A 14,637-nucleotide genomic window follows, 5' to 3' on the forward strand; every position below is an offset into this window, starting at 1 on the left:
TTTTTAACTCATTAATGCCCAATCTTGGAATTATTTATTTATTTATATTTGTCATTCTGCATTTTATTATATCATTATATCATGCATATAACAATGAAGGTATTCATATACAATATTGTTTTAATCGTGAATTCGTGAACTTGTCTATTTGTAATGGAAAAAAAAATGTCCTACCAATTATACCACAATAATTTACAAATGATTGGTGAAATACTGAAACAAATTTTACAGGGAACTGGGAATGCTAATTTGAAGCCTGGGGGGTACTAATCAACCCCCCTAGCAACCCCCTATGTGCGCCTATGATAATAATTGTAATAATAATAAACATAATGTAACTTGTAAGAATGTATACGATATTGTATTCACCATTTTCATTCATCACTACCTACACAATCATTATTCATTAGTAATAAAAATCAAATACAAGTGTGCATACAGAAAATCAAATAAAAGTAGTCATTGGGTATTAGTGGTATTACTGTATTACTTACTGCAACCGCTGAACAATTAATATTCTCATATAGGTATATGATAAGTGATATATGACTATACAGTATACAGGGTGTAACAGAAAGAACTGACCAAAAAAAAATAAAAATATTCTACTTGAACGTATGACAAAAATTGATAAAATTATACGATCAGTAAATAGATTTAGAAATATACCCATGTTAGCAAATTTCCAAAAATAATATTTTAAAAAAGTTATTGCGTTCCAAGTTAATTTAATCAAAACAATTTTGATATTTAAAAAAATTCTAAAAAATAAACTACTTGACTTAGATAAATGTTTTTACCATCCAAATCGTTCTTATAATGAGATTCACAAATTAGCTATTTTAATCAAATTTTTCATTTTCAGTTTTAAAAAATAAAAATAATTTTTTTTTATTCCACGTGTAGCGCATGTGACTATAAATTATAAAACATTTAAAAATATTGATTAGAACAAAAGTTATTCCAAAAGTCAGTTCTATCTGTTACACCCTGTATACCTAATAGTTAATTACAAGGTTATTTAGAGACAAATAACAATATTATATAGAAATCCATGATTCATATTAGATGATATTATAATTTATAACAATGTATTTGTTCACTTTTAGATACACGTAATAATATTTAACATATTCGTATATTATATAGGACATAGGTTGAATTCAATAAACATAGTGTTAATCTTGTTATAGTCACTTATAGATAACAACAATATTTTTTAATATTTGAAGTATACGCGCATTGCTGTTAATTAAGATACATACATTTTATATACCTACTGCGAGTATGTTTAGTAGGTATCTATCAACATAGTACGTAGGTATTTACTACTATAATCATAATAGCAATGTATAAGAATTAATATACAGGAATTAATACTTTTTAATATTTGCAGTATACCATAATATTTTGATTTTTGAGAAATAATATTATATAGGACAATATATTTTATATTAAACATTCGTTTATTGACCATATTATATAGGCTATATAGGTAAATGTATAATTACTATACATTATAGTATAAATTGTACTTCAGTGTATACAGGTAGGTAAGTGAACGTTTAAGTTTTGTGTAACCTACATATATACATATGTATAATATTTTATAAATTAAAACAAAACTAATATTATTATAGTTACAGCTAGTACAAACATTTCAGTACCTAGGTATTTATACTAATAGAAAAAATGAACAAGTCCAACATAGAACAACTATGTCCCAGCACTCTCAGCTACAATATCGTGCCAATGTCTTCCAATGATAGACAAATTGTTATAGAGTTTATAATAAAATATTTCTTTCAACACGAACCATTGATAATGTGTGCACAATTATTCAAGGATATCGAATCAGAGGAAAAACTTCAAAATTATCTTTTCAGAACTTTGGATAATGGTAAGCTATTATAAATAAATTATAGGTAATATTAAATTGAAATAGCGAAATGTATGTCAGTACCTATATATTAATTTCAAATAGGTAATTAGTTTTTTCGACTGTATTGCAGTGCCTACATTTTGTATACACGTTGGATGGGTGATTCAACAGACATGCTTACATGCATATATCCTAATCTAACCTTACCCTTAATTTTTCATTCAATGAATTCTAATTATTCTATTATCCTTGGTAGGTACCTATACATAATATAGTAAAATTTAATAATTTAGAATCTAACTACTTGTTAAAATTTCAATGTATATGTATAAGTAGGGACATCATCGAGTTTTAATCATCTGCTTAACAATTTACAGCAAAAAGTTCAATTAATGTTAACTATGATAAGAAATATTGTTTATAACTTCAAATATGGATGGGAAAAAAAATAAACAACACACATTTTTATAATCAATACATTCATCGCTCCACTCAGAATCTAAAATTTGCTTAAGAGGACGTCGCACCCGAATGCGTTCTTTCCGTCTTACAAATATACAACATAGCAAAAACTGTTTTGCGCGAGAAAGAACCGAGAAAGCTACAGCCATAACTAAGAAACGACATTTTCACCACATAAAAAGGAGAACTTTGGCTATGCAATATCATTTTTATTTTTTCGAAATCGAAACTTCAAAAAAAGTTATTAGTTTGAAAAACACAAATAATAATGGATTTTGAAACAGTAAGAATTTTTTTTGTATAAGTGATATTAGAAAAATAAAAACGATATTGCACAGCTAAAGTTTTCCATTTTATGTGGTAAAAATTTCGTTTTTTAGTTATGACTAGCCTTCTCGGTTTTTTCCCGCGCCAAAACGTTTTTGGTATGCCGTACATGTGTAGGATAGAAAATGTAACGCTCAGCGGATCACGTTTAGCTTCGTTAGTTAAAAATTAGAGTGATTCGACCTAATGTGAAACTTTATGGTAATAACATTATTTGTGGGTTTTTATATTTACATTTTTAGCAAGTTTTGCATGTATAATATAGCGTAAATTAAAAATGCTCATAACTCTCTTGAAAACGAAATTATCGTAGAAACACACATATAATGTTTTTATAATCAAGTTTCATAATGGGTCGATTAACTCTAATTTAGAAACTAACGAAGCTAAACGTGATCTGCTGAGCGTAAATTTGGTATGTGCCTATATGGGCTATGTTACGCACTTGTAAGATAGAGACAACCAATGACCGTGAAACGTCGTCTTAACTTTTTAATTTTGATTAAATATGACCCCCCATTTCAGTTTTCCATTAAAAAGATTTAAGACTATACTACGTCCGATTAATTTATTTCCCAATTCGTACTCAGTACATCCTAGGTGTTCACTGTCTAAATGTTTATTATTATTTTATGATTTATGCACCATAGGTAATAATTAATAGGTATGTAAAAACAAATAATGTCTTGTTTATAAATCTAGGTTTAACTTTCAAAGCCGTGTCTAGGGTCGGAGATTTGATTGGTGTAATTTCCAACGAAATAATGGCTCGAGATAGTGAAGAACTGAGCAATTGTAGCAGTGACATCACGGAGGACCAAGAAGGCAGCGTTAAGTTCAAAGAGTTCATGACACTTTTTAAAAAAATTGAACAAGAATCAGATATATTTGAACGGTACCCAGATGTAAATCGAGTAATGGATATTAAGGTTGTCGCTGTGAATGAAGCATTTAGAGGCCAAGGGGTGTGCAAAGCTCTTTTTTATAAAAGCAAGTACGTTACACATACACAGTTCTTAAACTCCATTGATAGTTACATATGCACAATGATATAAAAATGGTTGACATTAGTGTGTCGTGAACTTGGCTTTGAAAAAATTTTCGGTGCTAATTCGGTATGCGTTCTACCGACAAGTTTCTGTTTCGGTATGCGCTCTACCGAAATGGGTGTTTTTCGATCGCGTCGATGAACATAAAAATAACGGCAATCATTTCCATTTTTTAAACCAAATACCCAGGGGCCATCTACCCTTGCACCGTGATTTCGGTTATTAATTACTTCAGCATTTATATCTGTCAAGGCGGGAGGAGCGTCACCAGCTAATAATCTACCCCTATTATACTTCCTTCGGCCAGCGAAACGAGCTTCGTCAATCTGAATTGGATTTTGTACATTTCCAACCATTTTTCCTTTAGTCTTCAAAACACCTGTACATACTTCTCGGCACATGTTAAATCAGTCGGTGACACACTCATTACTTCTTCCTGTTCGATCCATTACCATTTGTGTGGGTAATTCCAATACAAACATAAATACAAGTTCAACAATTCGATTAAGTGTTAACCCACTGTTGCAACGTTGGTTCAAGTCGGTATAATGAAAAAAAAGCGGCTACTAGCTCGCGGTGATCTATTGTTGTCTGACAGCCTTTTTTGGACACCGAAAAATCGATATCTACTCCACATTACGGCATTTTCGTCGTTTTACCTGCATTTCTGTGCCACATTTATGACAGGGGTCGTTGTCTCGGGCACTTTTCAACAATCCTTTTTCTATTAAAAACCGATGACACTCAATTGGCTCATTTGGCACTACTGCAGTAGTATAAAACTCACGAAACATCATCACAGCCATTACAATTTATAAATATTACACAAAATACCAAAAATATTTAAAAATAAATATATATTATACTCGTAACGAACAACCTTCCTGAGCGTTATTATTTTTTATTTATTTTATTAATTATAATGTTATTAATCGTTATGTGACGACTGTAATAAAAGTAAAACCAATTTAATGTAAAGATAATTAGAGAGGCAGATAACGCATATTATACAGTAATTGCAGTCCAATATCCGCGTACCGAACGTAGACCGAGTGTAGAACGCCAAAACCGGTAGAGCGCATACCGAATTAGCACCAAATTTTCGAGTCAAGTTCGAGTACTCGACAAAAATTTTTTTTACACTTGTAATTATGAGTACTCGATTCAACTATTCAAGACTATATAGTATTTTTAAAATTAAAAAGACTAATATTATTTTACTAAAAAATAAATGTTAAAACTATAAATAACCGAAAGAACACAAATATTTCGTATTTTAAATTTTGTTCACGCAAGTAATTGTCAGGAAAGGTTTGTGTGAAAGAAAATTTAAAATTGTTGAAAAATCTATTTCTAGAACAATTTAAAATTTTTGGAAAATCTATTTCTAGTACAATTTAAAGTACTCGAGCAATTCCCGATGCTCGACCTCAAATATCGAGTACTCAAATTTTTTCATACTCTGCATTTGTCTAGTTTTCGAATTTTTTTAGTAATTGTCATTTGTCGAGTACTCATATTTTGATCTCAAATCGACTCGAAATTTAAAAACAACACTCGTCCAACAGAAACTTGATATCAATATTAGGTACATTATTAGACGTATTAAAACTATAAGTTTAATATTATTTTAGTTTTATCCCAAATTCTAGCTTATCTGAATAGTCTATGGTGTATTTTTTATCTACCCTTATTTTATAGCCACGGGTATTCTTATTTCTTACTGCTAAAGTGCCATCAAAGATACCTACACGGCTACATAATAAAGTAATAATTATTGGCTAGGTACCTAATTAGGTATATTTATTTATTTCATTTCTCGGTAACAAGAATACTGGGCCCCGCTAAGAATCTCGTCTCCGTCTGGGTGGGGGCCCATGGAAATTTTTCAGAAATAGTGATGAGTGAGTGCCAAGTGGTATTTGGCTTTTATATTTATTATTGATAAAAAAAATATTAATTTTAAATTATTTTACTGTGATATTGTTATTTGTTGTTATTAACTTATATACAATTTTAAATTTAAATAAGCAATAGTAAGTATTTTAATTTAAATTGCAGGCAGTTGGCATTGGAAAACAAATGCTCAATGGTTCGGGTCGATTGTAGTAGTCATTTTTCTGCTGGTGCAGCAGAAAGACTTGGATTTCAATGTATCTATTCTCTGCATTATGAAGAATATAGAAATAAAAAAGGTGAAGTGATATTTAATACTTTGCCCCCTCACAAACAATTTAAAGTTTATGTACTACCTATTGAAAAATACTTGCATACAGATTAATATAATATAATAAATATTAATATAATCAAATTATTATTGTAATATTGTGATACATATAAATTAATAATTATATAATTATGTTAATGCAAGGCTTTAATTTATCCTTACAGTACAGTACGTCAATACCGATACGGTCATACAAATAAATGCTATTATAATTTTCTTCTGTAAATTAAAAATATATAAATAAACGTTAGTTTTATATCAAACAAATTATTATTTATACAGACTAAAGTATGATGTTAGTCTAAAGCAATATTTACTGTCTCCGTTCTGAAAATATTCAAACACCATTTTTGGTTATACATCATTAGTCTATGTGATAATATTAATATGATTTTATATTGTTATACAGATATCTACTAAATCACTTATTTAATGTCACAATAACATAAATTACTTTGCAATTAGCACTGTACTTATCTCCAATGAATTTAAACAATTTTTGTCAGAATTTCTTTTATGAAAAGGTGAGTGAACAGTAATGGTTTAAACCTTAAATGATACATTGCTGGCTGCTGCAAAACAAAAATAAGGATTATAATAATGCTGAATATTGTTATTTAATTTTAGAACAAAAACACAATTTTAAAACAAGAACAGTCCACTGGCTGTTAAGATATAGGCTGAGTAGTAAGTACTACAAGTAAGTACTTACCCATACACATATAAAAGGCATTTTTTATTCATTTGTGTGACTCCCATCCAAACCATCCTTCAGTGTAATTGAAAAGACTTAAAACCAAATAAGTAAAATAAGTTTCATATTATCAAGTCTATACAATTTAGGTCATTCAAAAATATATATACTTTTTATAACCCAAGTCTGCAACATAACGGCATGCTTTTAAACTTCTTATTCCCTTGGCACAAGAAAAAACGATTTTTTGATCTTTATCTGGCTTAGGAATATTGTACATTTCTAAAAACTTGTCTGGTGTTGATTCAAATGCAGTACTTAACTCATCGACTAAAATAAAAACAAAAATATAGGTAGGTACACACAATGATATTAATTACAAAAATAATAATGTCTTATACACACGTGGAATATTATAGCTATTTGGTAAAACTCCTGTCGCAGCTAATTCTTCTTTAGTACGTACATCAATAATTAACACTTCATTTTGGTTAATAAACTTTTTAAATCTTTCATAATTAATATCTGTAATTAATGGTGGAGATGTACCAGCAAAACTGCGATTTTGAATAAGTGAACATAAGTTTGATTTGGTATTATCTTGAACATTAAAAATATTTTCAGGTTATTATAAATATTATATATAATCAACCCTTTTGCACTAGAACTAGAGTAATGAACCTAATTTTAAAAATAGATTAGGTTGTACTGTTGTAGTATATTATATTAATTTTTATTAAAGATGGATATAAGGTTAGACTTAGAACAAACTGAAAAGTACAAAAACATAGTAGGGAGATCAGAAGGGTTTTGGGTTGGCTACAATATAAGAAGGAAGCCAGAAACAAAACGACCATGAACCAGTCAGTAGTGAAAAGGATCATGAAAGAGAAATCACTGTTAGAAGTAAAGAAAGGAAATTAAAGATTGAGGCATTTAGTTATTGTAGAAATGAACCTAAATGGCCCGTAGAAAGACAAGACGAAGGAAAAAGAATAATTTGATAAAAGTTGTAAAGAAAAACATGCAAGGAATCTGATAAAAGTATTATTATTTACTATAATATTATATATATCAAATTAAGTTTTTTTTTTTTATAAAAAATGAGAATTTAAACACAATTTTAATGTTAATTTTTGCTTAACATTTGTTTAGTAAAAGCCTTAATAGGGTAAAAATAATGTTCTCATATTTTTTCTGATAAAATTGATTGAATACAAATTATTTCATATTGAACATAATACAGGTCAATCTATTTTATATGCATTTTTATCATAATCTTAAATCATTATCAACTAAATTAACCAACTTACAAAGTATCATAGGTTTCGTTGTCTTTGTGAGCTGTTTGTTTACTACTGTCCCAGATGAAAAGTAGTGCATTTGTACCATGAAAGGAGAAAATCTACTTCTTAAAATGTTCAACATGATTTAAATTACTACTATGTACTATGTATTACTGTTTTATATAATAATTGTAGTAATTGTCTTATAATATTAATTAAAATATAATATTAATCATGAACTAAAATATAGTATATATCTTGAATCTTAATATAAATACTGCAGAGTGCAGTAGATAATCTTTTATCTATAAGAAGATATTATCTAACTAAAAAGAAAAATTTGATATTAATTTCAACAAAATACAAATTATCCAATCGTAAAATTCATGTAAGCACTTGCAATAATAATCATTGAAAAATAAATTTGATAAATAAAAATATGAAATAAATGTACAAACACTACAACGACAATTAATGAAAATCGCTACATCGGGATTCAGGAATATAATATTATGTCTGTCGACAATCGGTCAAATAAAAGTTTCAAAATGTATGAAATTTTGGAGTTCGGACTATTGAATGTAGACGATTTAAAATACTCATACTCAATTAGTAGTAGTAACTACAGTAAGTAGTAAATATTCAATACCAATAGGCAATTAGCATTTACCATTAGCAAGAGTTATGACCTTCGGGCTTCGATCATAATATACAATAGGCACAAATAGTAGTGACGTCACGTCAATGATTGATAAGAACGACGGTTCAAAACAAACTGCTATCACGGTTCATTCCGTTTAAAATACCTAGACGTACAATAACATTTTTTTTTTGTATTCCGGTCAATTTTTTAACAATTTAAGTATCGGAAACGTATTGTTTACAATTTTTTACTTATTTTTAAACAAATTACTCGTTGAACAGACTATTATTTCGTCATATAATTGATGATTACAAATTGTGCTATATCACTGCCATCAATATGACATCAAATAGCATAATTAAAATATCTTCAATACACTAAAATATATTCCAAGGGAGAAAACTCATTTGAATGTTGTTATGTGGTAAACTTTAATTATTTACATGATGTAGGTATATTAAGTGGTCAAGTACATGCCAGTATGAAAAATAGATTATATGATAAATTATTTTTTCTTTTGATATCATGAAGTATTTACTTACCTTCTTATTTATTTTATGTTTTGATATAGCAAATACTCAAATACCTTTTTTTCTCAACTATTTAAAATACTGCTTAAATACTTTTACTGTAAAGTATTTGGAATACTTATCAAATACTTTTAGTTTTATTTTATAGGTTTGTAATTAACATTATATAGTATCTCTATAATATTTGTATTTAGTAGCTTATTTTTAAAAAAAATTGCTCCTTGTACTTTTGAAACATGATCTATTCAAGGTTATTGTTTGACATGTTAGTTTTAGTTTTTTGTCATATTCCCTCTACTCACACTAAATACTCACTTAATAATATTCAAATAAAAATAAAATATTTCAAATAAACACAAGTGTTTAATACAAAAATAAAATATTTTAAAATCTCATAGTAAATACTTTGGAACTTTTCTACATTTTTTGTGGGATGCCAGTGATGCCCACATTGCCACTCGTTGCAATCGCTCGTTGCGCTGCGCTCGGACAAAATCAAAAATATCCCTCGACTTGCTATGCAATAAGTTGGTCACAGGGTAACCGCCATATATACACTCTAATAATTTTCCCTACTCTTAATATACTAACTTTGAAGTGTTGTTACTTTGAAACTATGCCCAAGTGCTAATTTCTGACTTCATCATCGTTTTCAGTATACGTAACCACATAAGTTTCAAAAATAAAACTGCAAAAAAAAGGTATCCCGTAAAGTAGAAATTTACTAATACTACTTCACACTTACTGAAAATATTTAAAAAATTATTGAATACATGAAAAAGTATTTTTCAAATTCTTCACAAAACCGATTACCTATTATAGATATTCTTCAAGAATAAAACAATAGAGCAAGCAAGCTGTCCAACTGGCCAAATTAAATGCCATCATATGGTTTCCTTGCTACTACGTGGACATACAAATATATCTGTCACAGATATATCATGCAGCTGGTCAAAAAAGTATGTTCAAGCCAATGAAGAAGTTTATACTATTGATGATTTGTATACCAATAATTTTAAAGCAGTCACGGATACACAAAATGTAGATTTCAAAACATTATGCTTAAGTAAACTATTAGCTGTACAGCAAACTGGTGGATTTACATGGTTGCTAAGTCCAGAACCTCTTGTTGAAGATTATAGCGATATTTTGATTTTAGAACATGCTATTCATTCTGAAGAGTTAAGTATTTCTCAAAATCGCAGACTTATATTGTCAGAGGTATGCAAGTTATCTGCTGAAAATATTAAAGACATATCATCAAAAACTATTGGACAAGCTGAAAATATTAAGTGGGTGGTGTCTATATTGTAACTTTAGGTTAACTTCTAGTAACTTCCATAAAATAATTCACGCATCAAAAATAAATCGTTATCCCAACTCATTGTTTAAAACGTTGTTAGGGAAGTATGTGGTAGAAGGTGTTAAAAGTATTGCATGGGGTAAAACACATGAGATTATTGCAATACAGGAATTTGAAAAGGTATACAAATGTAATGTAATAAAAACAGAGATTTGGTTACACGAATCTGGATTTTTAGATGCAAGTCCAGATGGATTGTTACTTAAGAATGATATTATGTTTTGTATCGAAGTTAAGTGTCCCTACAAATTTAGAAATGAAAATTTAAACACTGCTCTTTCTAACACTAAAGATTATATAGTTACATTTGTTACAACTAAAAATGATTTTGTTCTGAATTCTAATCATCAGTATTACCATCAAATACAAGGTCAAATGTATATGACAAAAGTATCATCTGCAATGCTTATTATATGGACTTTAAAATCATTAGTGGTTTTTAAAATTGATAGAAATCCTAATTAGTTTGTAAATATAGAAATACTTTTAAATTTGTATCATGATAAATTTATTCCTTATATAATATTGACAAACAATTAGTTTTTAATTCCAATTTTGTTTAATTGTACAAGATATAATAAATAAAAAAAACAAAATATAAAAGCCTATGTTTATTTATATAGTACCTACTAATTATATATGTATTAAAATTAGGCTTCTAATTGATATCCATTTAGGTATAAATGCTGTACTTCTTTTATGACTGGATTCTGAAAATTCACCAATGTAGCGCATAGTTGAAATACTACTGATGATTTAGTATTTTAGTGGTGTATAGTGCCTTTGGAATATATGATAAAATTTTAAACTTCTTAAGTCTAACCATAACTCTTTCTACATGAATCCTGGCTCTAGCTATACTTTTAGTTTTCATAACTTCACTTGGAGTGAATTGGGGTGTCATTAAAAAAGGAGGAATATTTAAAGAAGTTCCTTGTGGTATTAAGTTAAGTCTGCTATTAAAAAACCTCTATCTGCTAAAACAAGGTCTCCTACTTGCAATATTGTTAACACACCACAATGATCAACAATTGTTTTGTCTGATGTAGACCTAGGATATAATTTACTTGCATATGTTATACAACCATTGGGAGCCACCCCAATTAATCTTTTTAAAGTGTTTTTGTGTTTATAGGAACTATATATTAATTTTTGAACCAAAAGTGATTTAGGAATATCACATAAAATTTCAGTGCAATCTAATGTAATTCTGCAGTTTTGAAAATTATTAAAACAAACAATTAAAGTAATTTATATATTTAACCTTGTTTTAAATTTTGAATCCTTAACTATAAAAGTAGAACATTTTATAAATTTTTAACAACAAAATAATTATTAAATTTTGTCAAAATTGGAACTTTAAGTGCTTATAAAAAAAATTGTGCCTATGTATTACCTAAGCCTATGTCTCCGTTCTGAAAATATTCAAACACCATTTTTGGGTTATACATCATTAGTCTATGTGATAATATTAATATGATTTTATATTGTTATACAGATATCTACTAAATCACTTATTTAATGTCATAATAACATAAATTACTTTGCAATTAGCACTGTACTTATCTCCAATGAATTCAAACAATTTTTGTCAGAATTTCTTTTATGAAAAGGTGAGTGAACAGTAATGGTTTAAACCTTAAATGATACATTGCTGGCTAAATATAAATTGTTTATACATCTTTTAATGCTCATAACTCGATTTCAGATTAATCGGGGATTCGATACCGTGATTTTCTGTTTTGTCTAACACATGCGAGACAATAAGGAGACATAGTATTTTAGACGTGTATTTTGTCAAACATTCCTATTAAAGCGATAATAATTATGAAAACAGATTTGAATTTGCCGTTGAGTCTACTTGAAATCGACTTTCCCACATGTTTGATATTATCCCCAAAATTCTTAAAAATGTCTTATTAAAAAAAAAGTATTTAAAAACAGTCGTATTTTAATTTTTGGAGAAGTTAAAATCAAAAAATCAAAAATCTGGGAAATTATATTTCAAATTGACTTGACGACAAATTCAAATCTGTTTTTAGAATTCTTATCGCTTCATTAGATCAATTGGTCATTTGCCAAACAAACTAGTCTAAAATCCTATGTCGCGTTTGTTTTAGACAAAAACAGAAAATCACGGTATTCAATGCCTCAATGGGATTCATTGAAATTATAATATCTTATATTATTATAATTTAAATTCAAAATTATTAACTATTTTGATTATTGTCATATCAAATTTCAATGAAGACATTTTTCCTTAACACGGAACTCTTTGGTATAAAAGTAGCATTATATTATATCTGTGGATTCAAAATGACGTATTAATATATTATAATACCTATCGCAATTATATTCTATGGCAATTGCCAAAGTCGTTGCAGAAGACACAGTTGTTTAAAAATTCTAAAATGTCAATTAGCATTAAAATCAAACATACTGCTTTCCGTATGGTTTTATTTTACATAAATCGCTAGGGATCAAAATTTCCGAAAAAAAGGAAAAGTTGTGAAATATGGTTTCATTTAAAATTTCCGGAAAAAATGATTTTGACGATAAAAACTAGTTTTTTCCTGAACAATTGAAAAATAATAATAAATAATTTATAAAACTATATTATCGTATCCCGCATTTCTGCAAATGATGTTTTGTTGTTACGTATTTTCCTAACAATATTATTGTCATTACTCATTTGTCAATCGTGCGCTGTCTACATATTTGATCTACAACTTACATGTAATATTAATTATATAACATTTAAAAATACAGGTGATTTATTTTCGAGGAAATACACTCTCCCACACAAATACCAATTTGATATGTAACTACGTTATTTTTAGAACAAATATTGAAATATCCGTGTTAATATTTTTAATAGTTTAATTTTTAATTTTAATACAATAATACATTGATACAACCGTATTGGCAAATGTGAAATGACAATGACAAGTCTCATTATCTATTATTCAAAATGGTTTTTTTTTTTATAGATTATTTTAATTTGTATACGTCCATAGACCTGGCACAATGTATAAAATAAACTATAATCCCATCCATATAAGGTACCTGCATTTTGGCAATCCAGTTAATATGACATTTTGGCAAACTAGTCAGAATTACCGAACATAACATAATTGGCATACGAGGCGACAGTTTCATCTTTGCGAAAACAACCACTTTTTGAGCGGCTACACTTGGAGGACACCTGCGGGTCCACGCGCCGACCATTATCAAAGTAGCCGACATCGTAAATAGGGACGCTAGAGACAGAGCATAATTAGATGAACCAAAGCCACCAAGAACAGAGCTACTTGCCACACACTCAGTCATATTCTGCACAACAACGTCGATATTATACATTTATACTGTTATAATAAACAACATTTCATTTAATGTTCAAAATTGACTACTTTTAATTAAAACAATTATCTTTTGGATCCCTGAAGGGACAGCACGTAACAATACCATAGGTTAAGGACACATGTATGTATACGGTACACCTAAAAATAAATTTCACGGAATGGTCCACTGCCCAATTTATAAATTATAGGTAATGTTTAGAGTAACACTAGTACACTAAAAAACGAAATCCATTTTTTCGAAAACAGGTTGTACGTAAGAATCTAAGTTTATCTTTAATTTTTTTGTTTGTTTTTCTAGTCTGTTTTATTATTTATGAACCACCAATGTTCTACTTACAAAATGTACGAAATACCACTTATCTACAAGAAAATATGCTGTTGAAGGAAATTTAAGAGTTTTTACTGTCCCAAATGGTGATAACAGAAATAAAAAAAAGTATGATAGGAATTTATGATAGGAAAAGTATGAAATAAAATTTAAATGTCCAAAACTAAAAAATAAGAAGGGTTATGAATTTTAACTCCTAAATTCATACTTTGCATGCGATACCTACCAATAAGTATAACCATTGATTATAAATACTAGTATTTACTAGTATAACCTATATGATTCAAATTTCAAGTTTATCCCACTACGAGAAGAGCACCACAAAACATTACACTTTTTTCATTACACAATTTTTTTTTAACTTCCATGCATGCCTAAGATATTAATTTCAACAATCGATTACCATTTACCAATCAACCATTATTACTTTAGCCACCTAATAAAGAATCATAATTTATGATATTGTAAGAAAAGTAACTGTGAA

The 14,637-nt window shown here is 28.4% G+C and overlaps 2 protein-coding genes and 1 pseudogene across 8 annotated transcripts; 2 read left to right on the forward strand and 1 right to left on the reverse strand.

Moving 5' to 3' along the window:
* Positions 1 to 1,169: 1,169 nt before the first annotated feature.
* LOC132947456 (arylalkylamine N-acetyltransferase 1-like) lies at positions 1,170 to 6,014 on the forward strand. Of its 6 annotated transcripts, none has more exons than XM_061017757.1 (4): positions 1,170 to 1,553; positions 1,647 to 1,900; positions 3,374 to 3,665; positions 5,782 to 6,014. In XM_061017757.1, exons 2-4 carry the CDS (start codon positions 1,693 to 1,695, stop codon positions 5,999 to 6,001), a joined length of 720 nt encoding a protein of 239 aa, XP_060873740.1. In that variant the 5' UTR covers positions 1,170 to 1,553; positions 1,647 to 1,692; the 3' UTR covers positions 6,002 to 6,014. The 6 variants fall into 6 exon arrangements, with proteins under 6 accessions (XP_060873740.1, XP_060873741.1, XP_060873738.1 ...); XM_061017758.1 differs by having other exon boundaries at positions 1,170 to 1,549; XM_061017755.1 differs by having other exon boundaries at positions 1,171 to 1,553; positions 1,641 to 1,900.
* Positions 6,012 to 8,602, reverse strand: LOC132947458 (rhodanese domain-containing protein CG4456-like). 2 transcript variants are annotated; one of them, XM_061017763.1, is made up of 5 exons: positions 7,955 to 8,602; positions 7,047 to 7,241; positions 6,812 to 6,971; positions 6,660 to 6,736; positions 6,012 to 6,516 (listed from the first exon to the last, which is right to left on the reverse strand). In XM_061017763.1, the coding sequence occupies exons 1-4, from the start codon at positions 8,067 to 8,069 to the stop codon at positions 6,688 to 6,690; spliced, it is 519 nt and encodes a 172-aa protein (XP_060873746.1). In that variant the 5' UTR covers positions 8,070 to 8,602; the 3' UTR covers positions 6,012 to 6,516; positions 6,660 to 6,687. The 2 variants fall into 2 exon arrangements, with proteins under 2 accessions (XP_060873746.1, XP_060873745.1); XM_061017762.1 differs by having other exon boundaries at positions 6,012 to 6,519; positions 7,955 to 8,599.
* On the forward strand, positions 8,476 to 10,928 carry LOC132946673 (uncharacterized; annotated as a pseudogene).
* Positions 10,929 to 14,637: the final 3,709 nt, after the last annotated feature.

Source organism: Metopolophium dirhodum, chromosome 6 (genome assembly GCF_019925205.1).
Source record: "Metopolophium dirhodum isolate CAU chromosome 6, ASM1992520v1, whole genome shotgun sequence".
Classification (NCBI taxonomy): domain Eukaryota; kingdom Metazoa; phylum Arthropoda; class Insecta; order Hemiptera; family Aphididae; genus Metopolophium; species Metopolophium dirhodum.

What these genes read in the sequence shown, in the direction of transcription:
- LOC132947456 (XM_061017757.1), top strand. Translation starts at nt 1,693, where the DNA reads ATGAACAAGTCCAACATAGAACAACTATGTCCCAGCACTCTCAGCTAC. An exon ending in TTTCAGAACTTTGGATAATG is followed by an intron (nt 1,901 to 3,373) that starts GTAAGCTATTAT and finishes TTATAAATCTAG; the next exon opens with GTTTAACTTTCAAAGCCGTG. An exon ending in GCTCTTTTTTATAAAAGCAA is followed by an intron (nt 3,666 to 5,781) that starts GTACGTTACACA and finishes TTTAAATTGCAG; the next exon opens with GCAGTTGGCATTGGAAAACA.
- LOC132947458 (XM_061017763.1), bottom strand. Translation starts at nt 8,069, where the DNA reads ATGTTGAACATTTTAAGAAGTAGATTTTCTCCTTTCATGGTACAAATG. An exon ending in AACGAAACCTATGATACTTT is followed by an intron (nt 7,242 to 7,954) that starts GTAAGTTGGTTA and finishes TTAATGTTCAAG; the next exon opens with ATAATACCAAATCAAACTTA. An exon ending in GCAGACTTGGGTTATAAAAA is followed by an intron (nt 6,737 to 6,811) that starts GTATATATATTT and finishes TTTGGTTTTAAG; the next exon opens with TCTTTTCAATTACACTGAAG.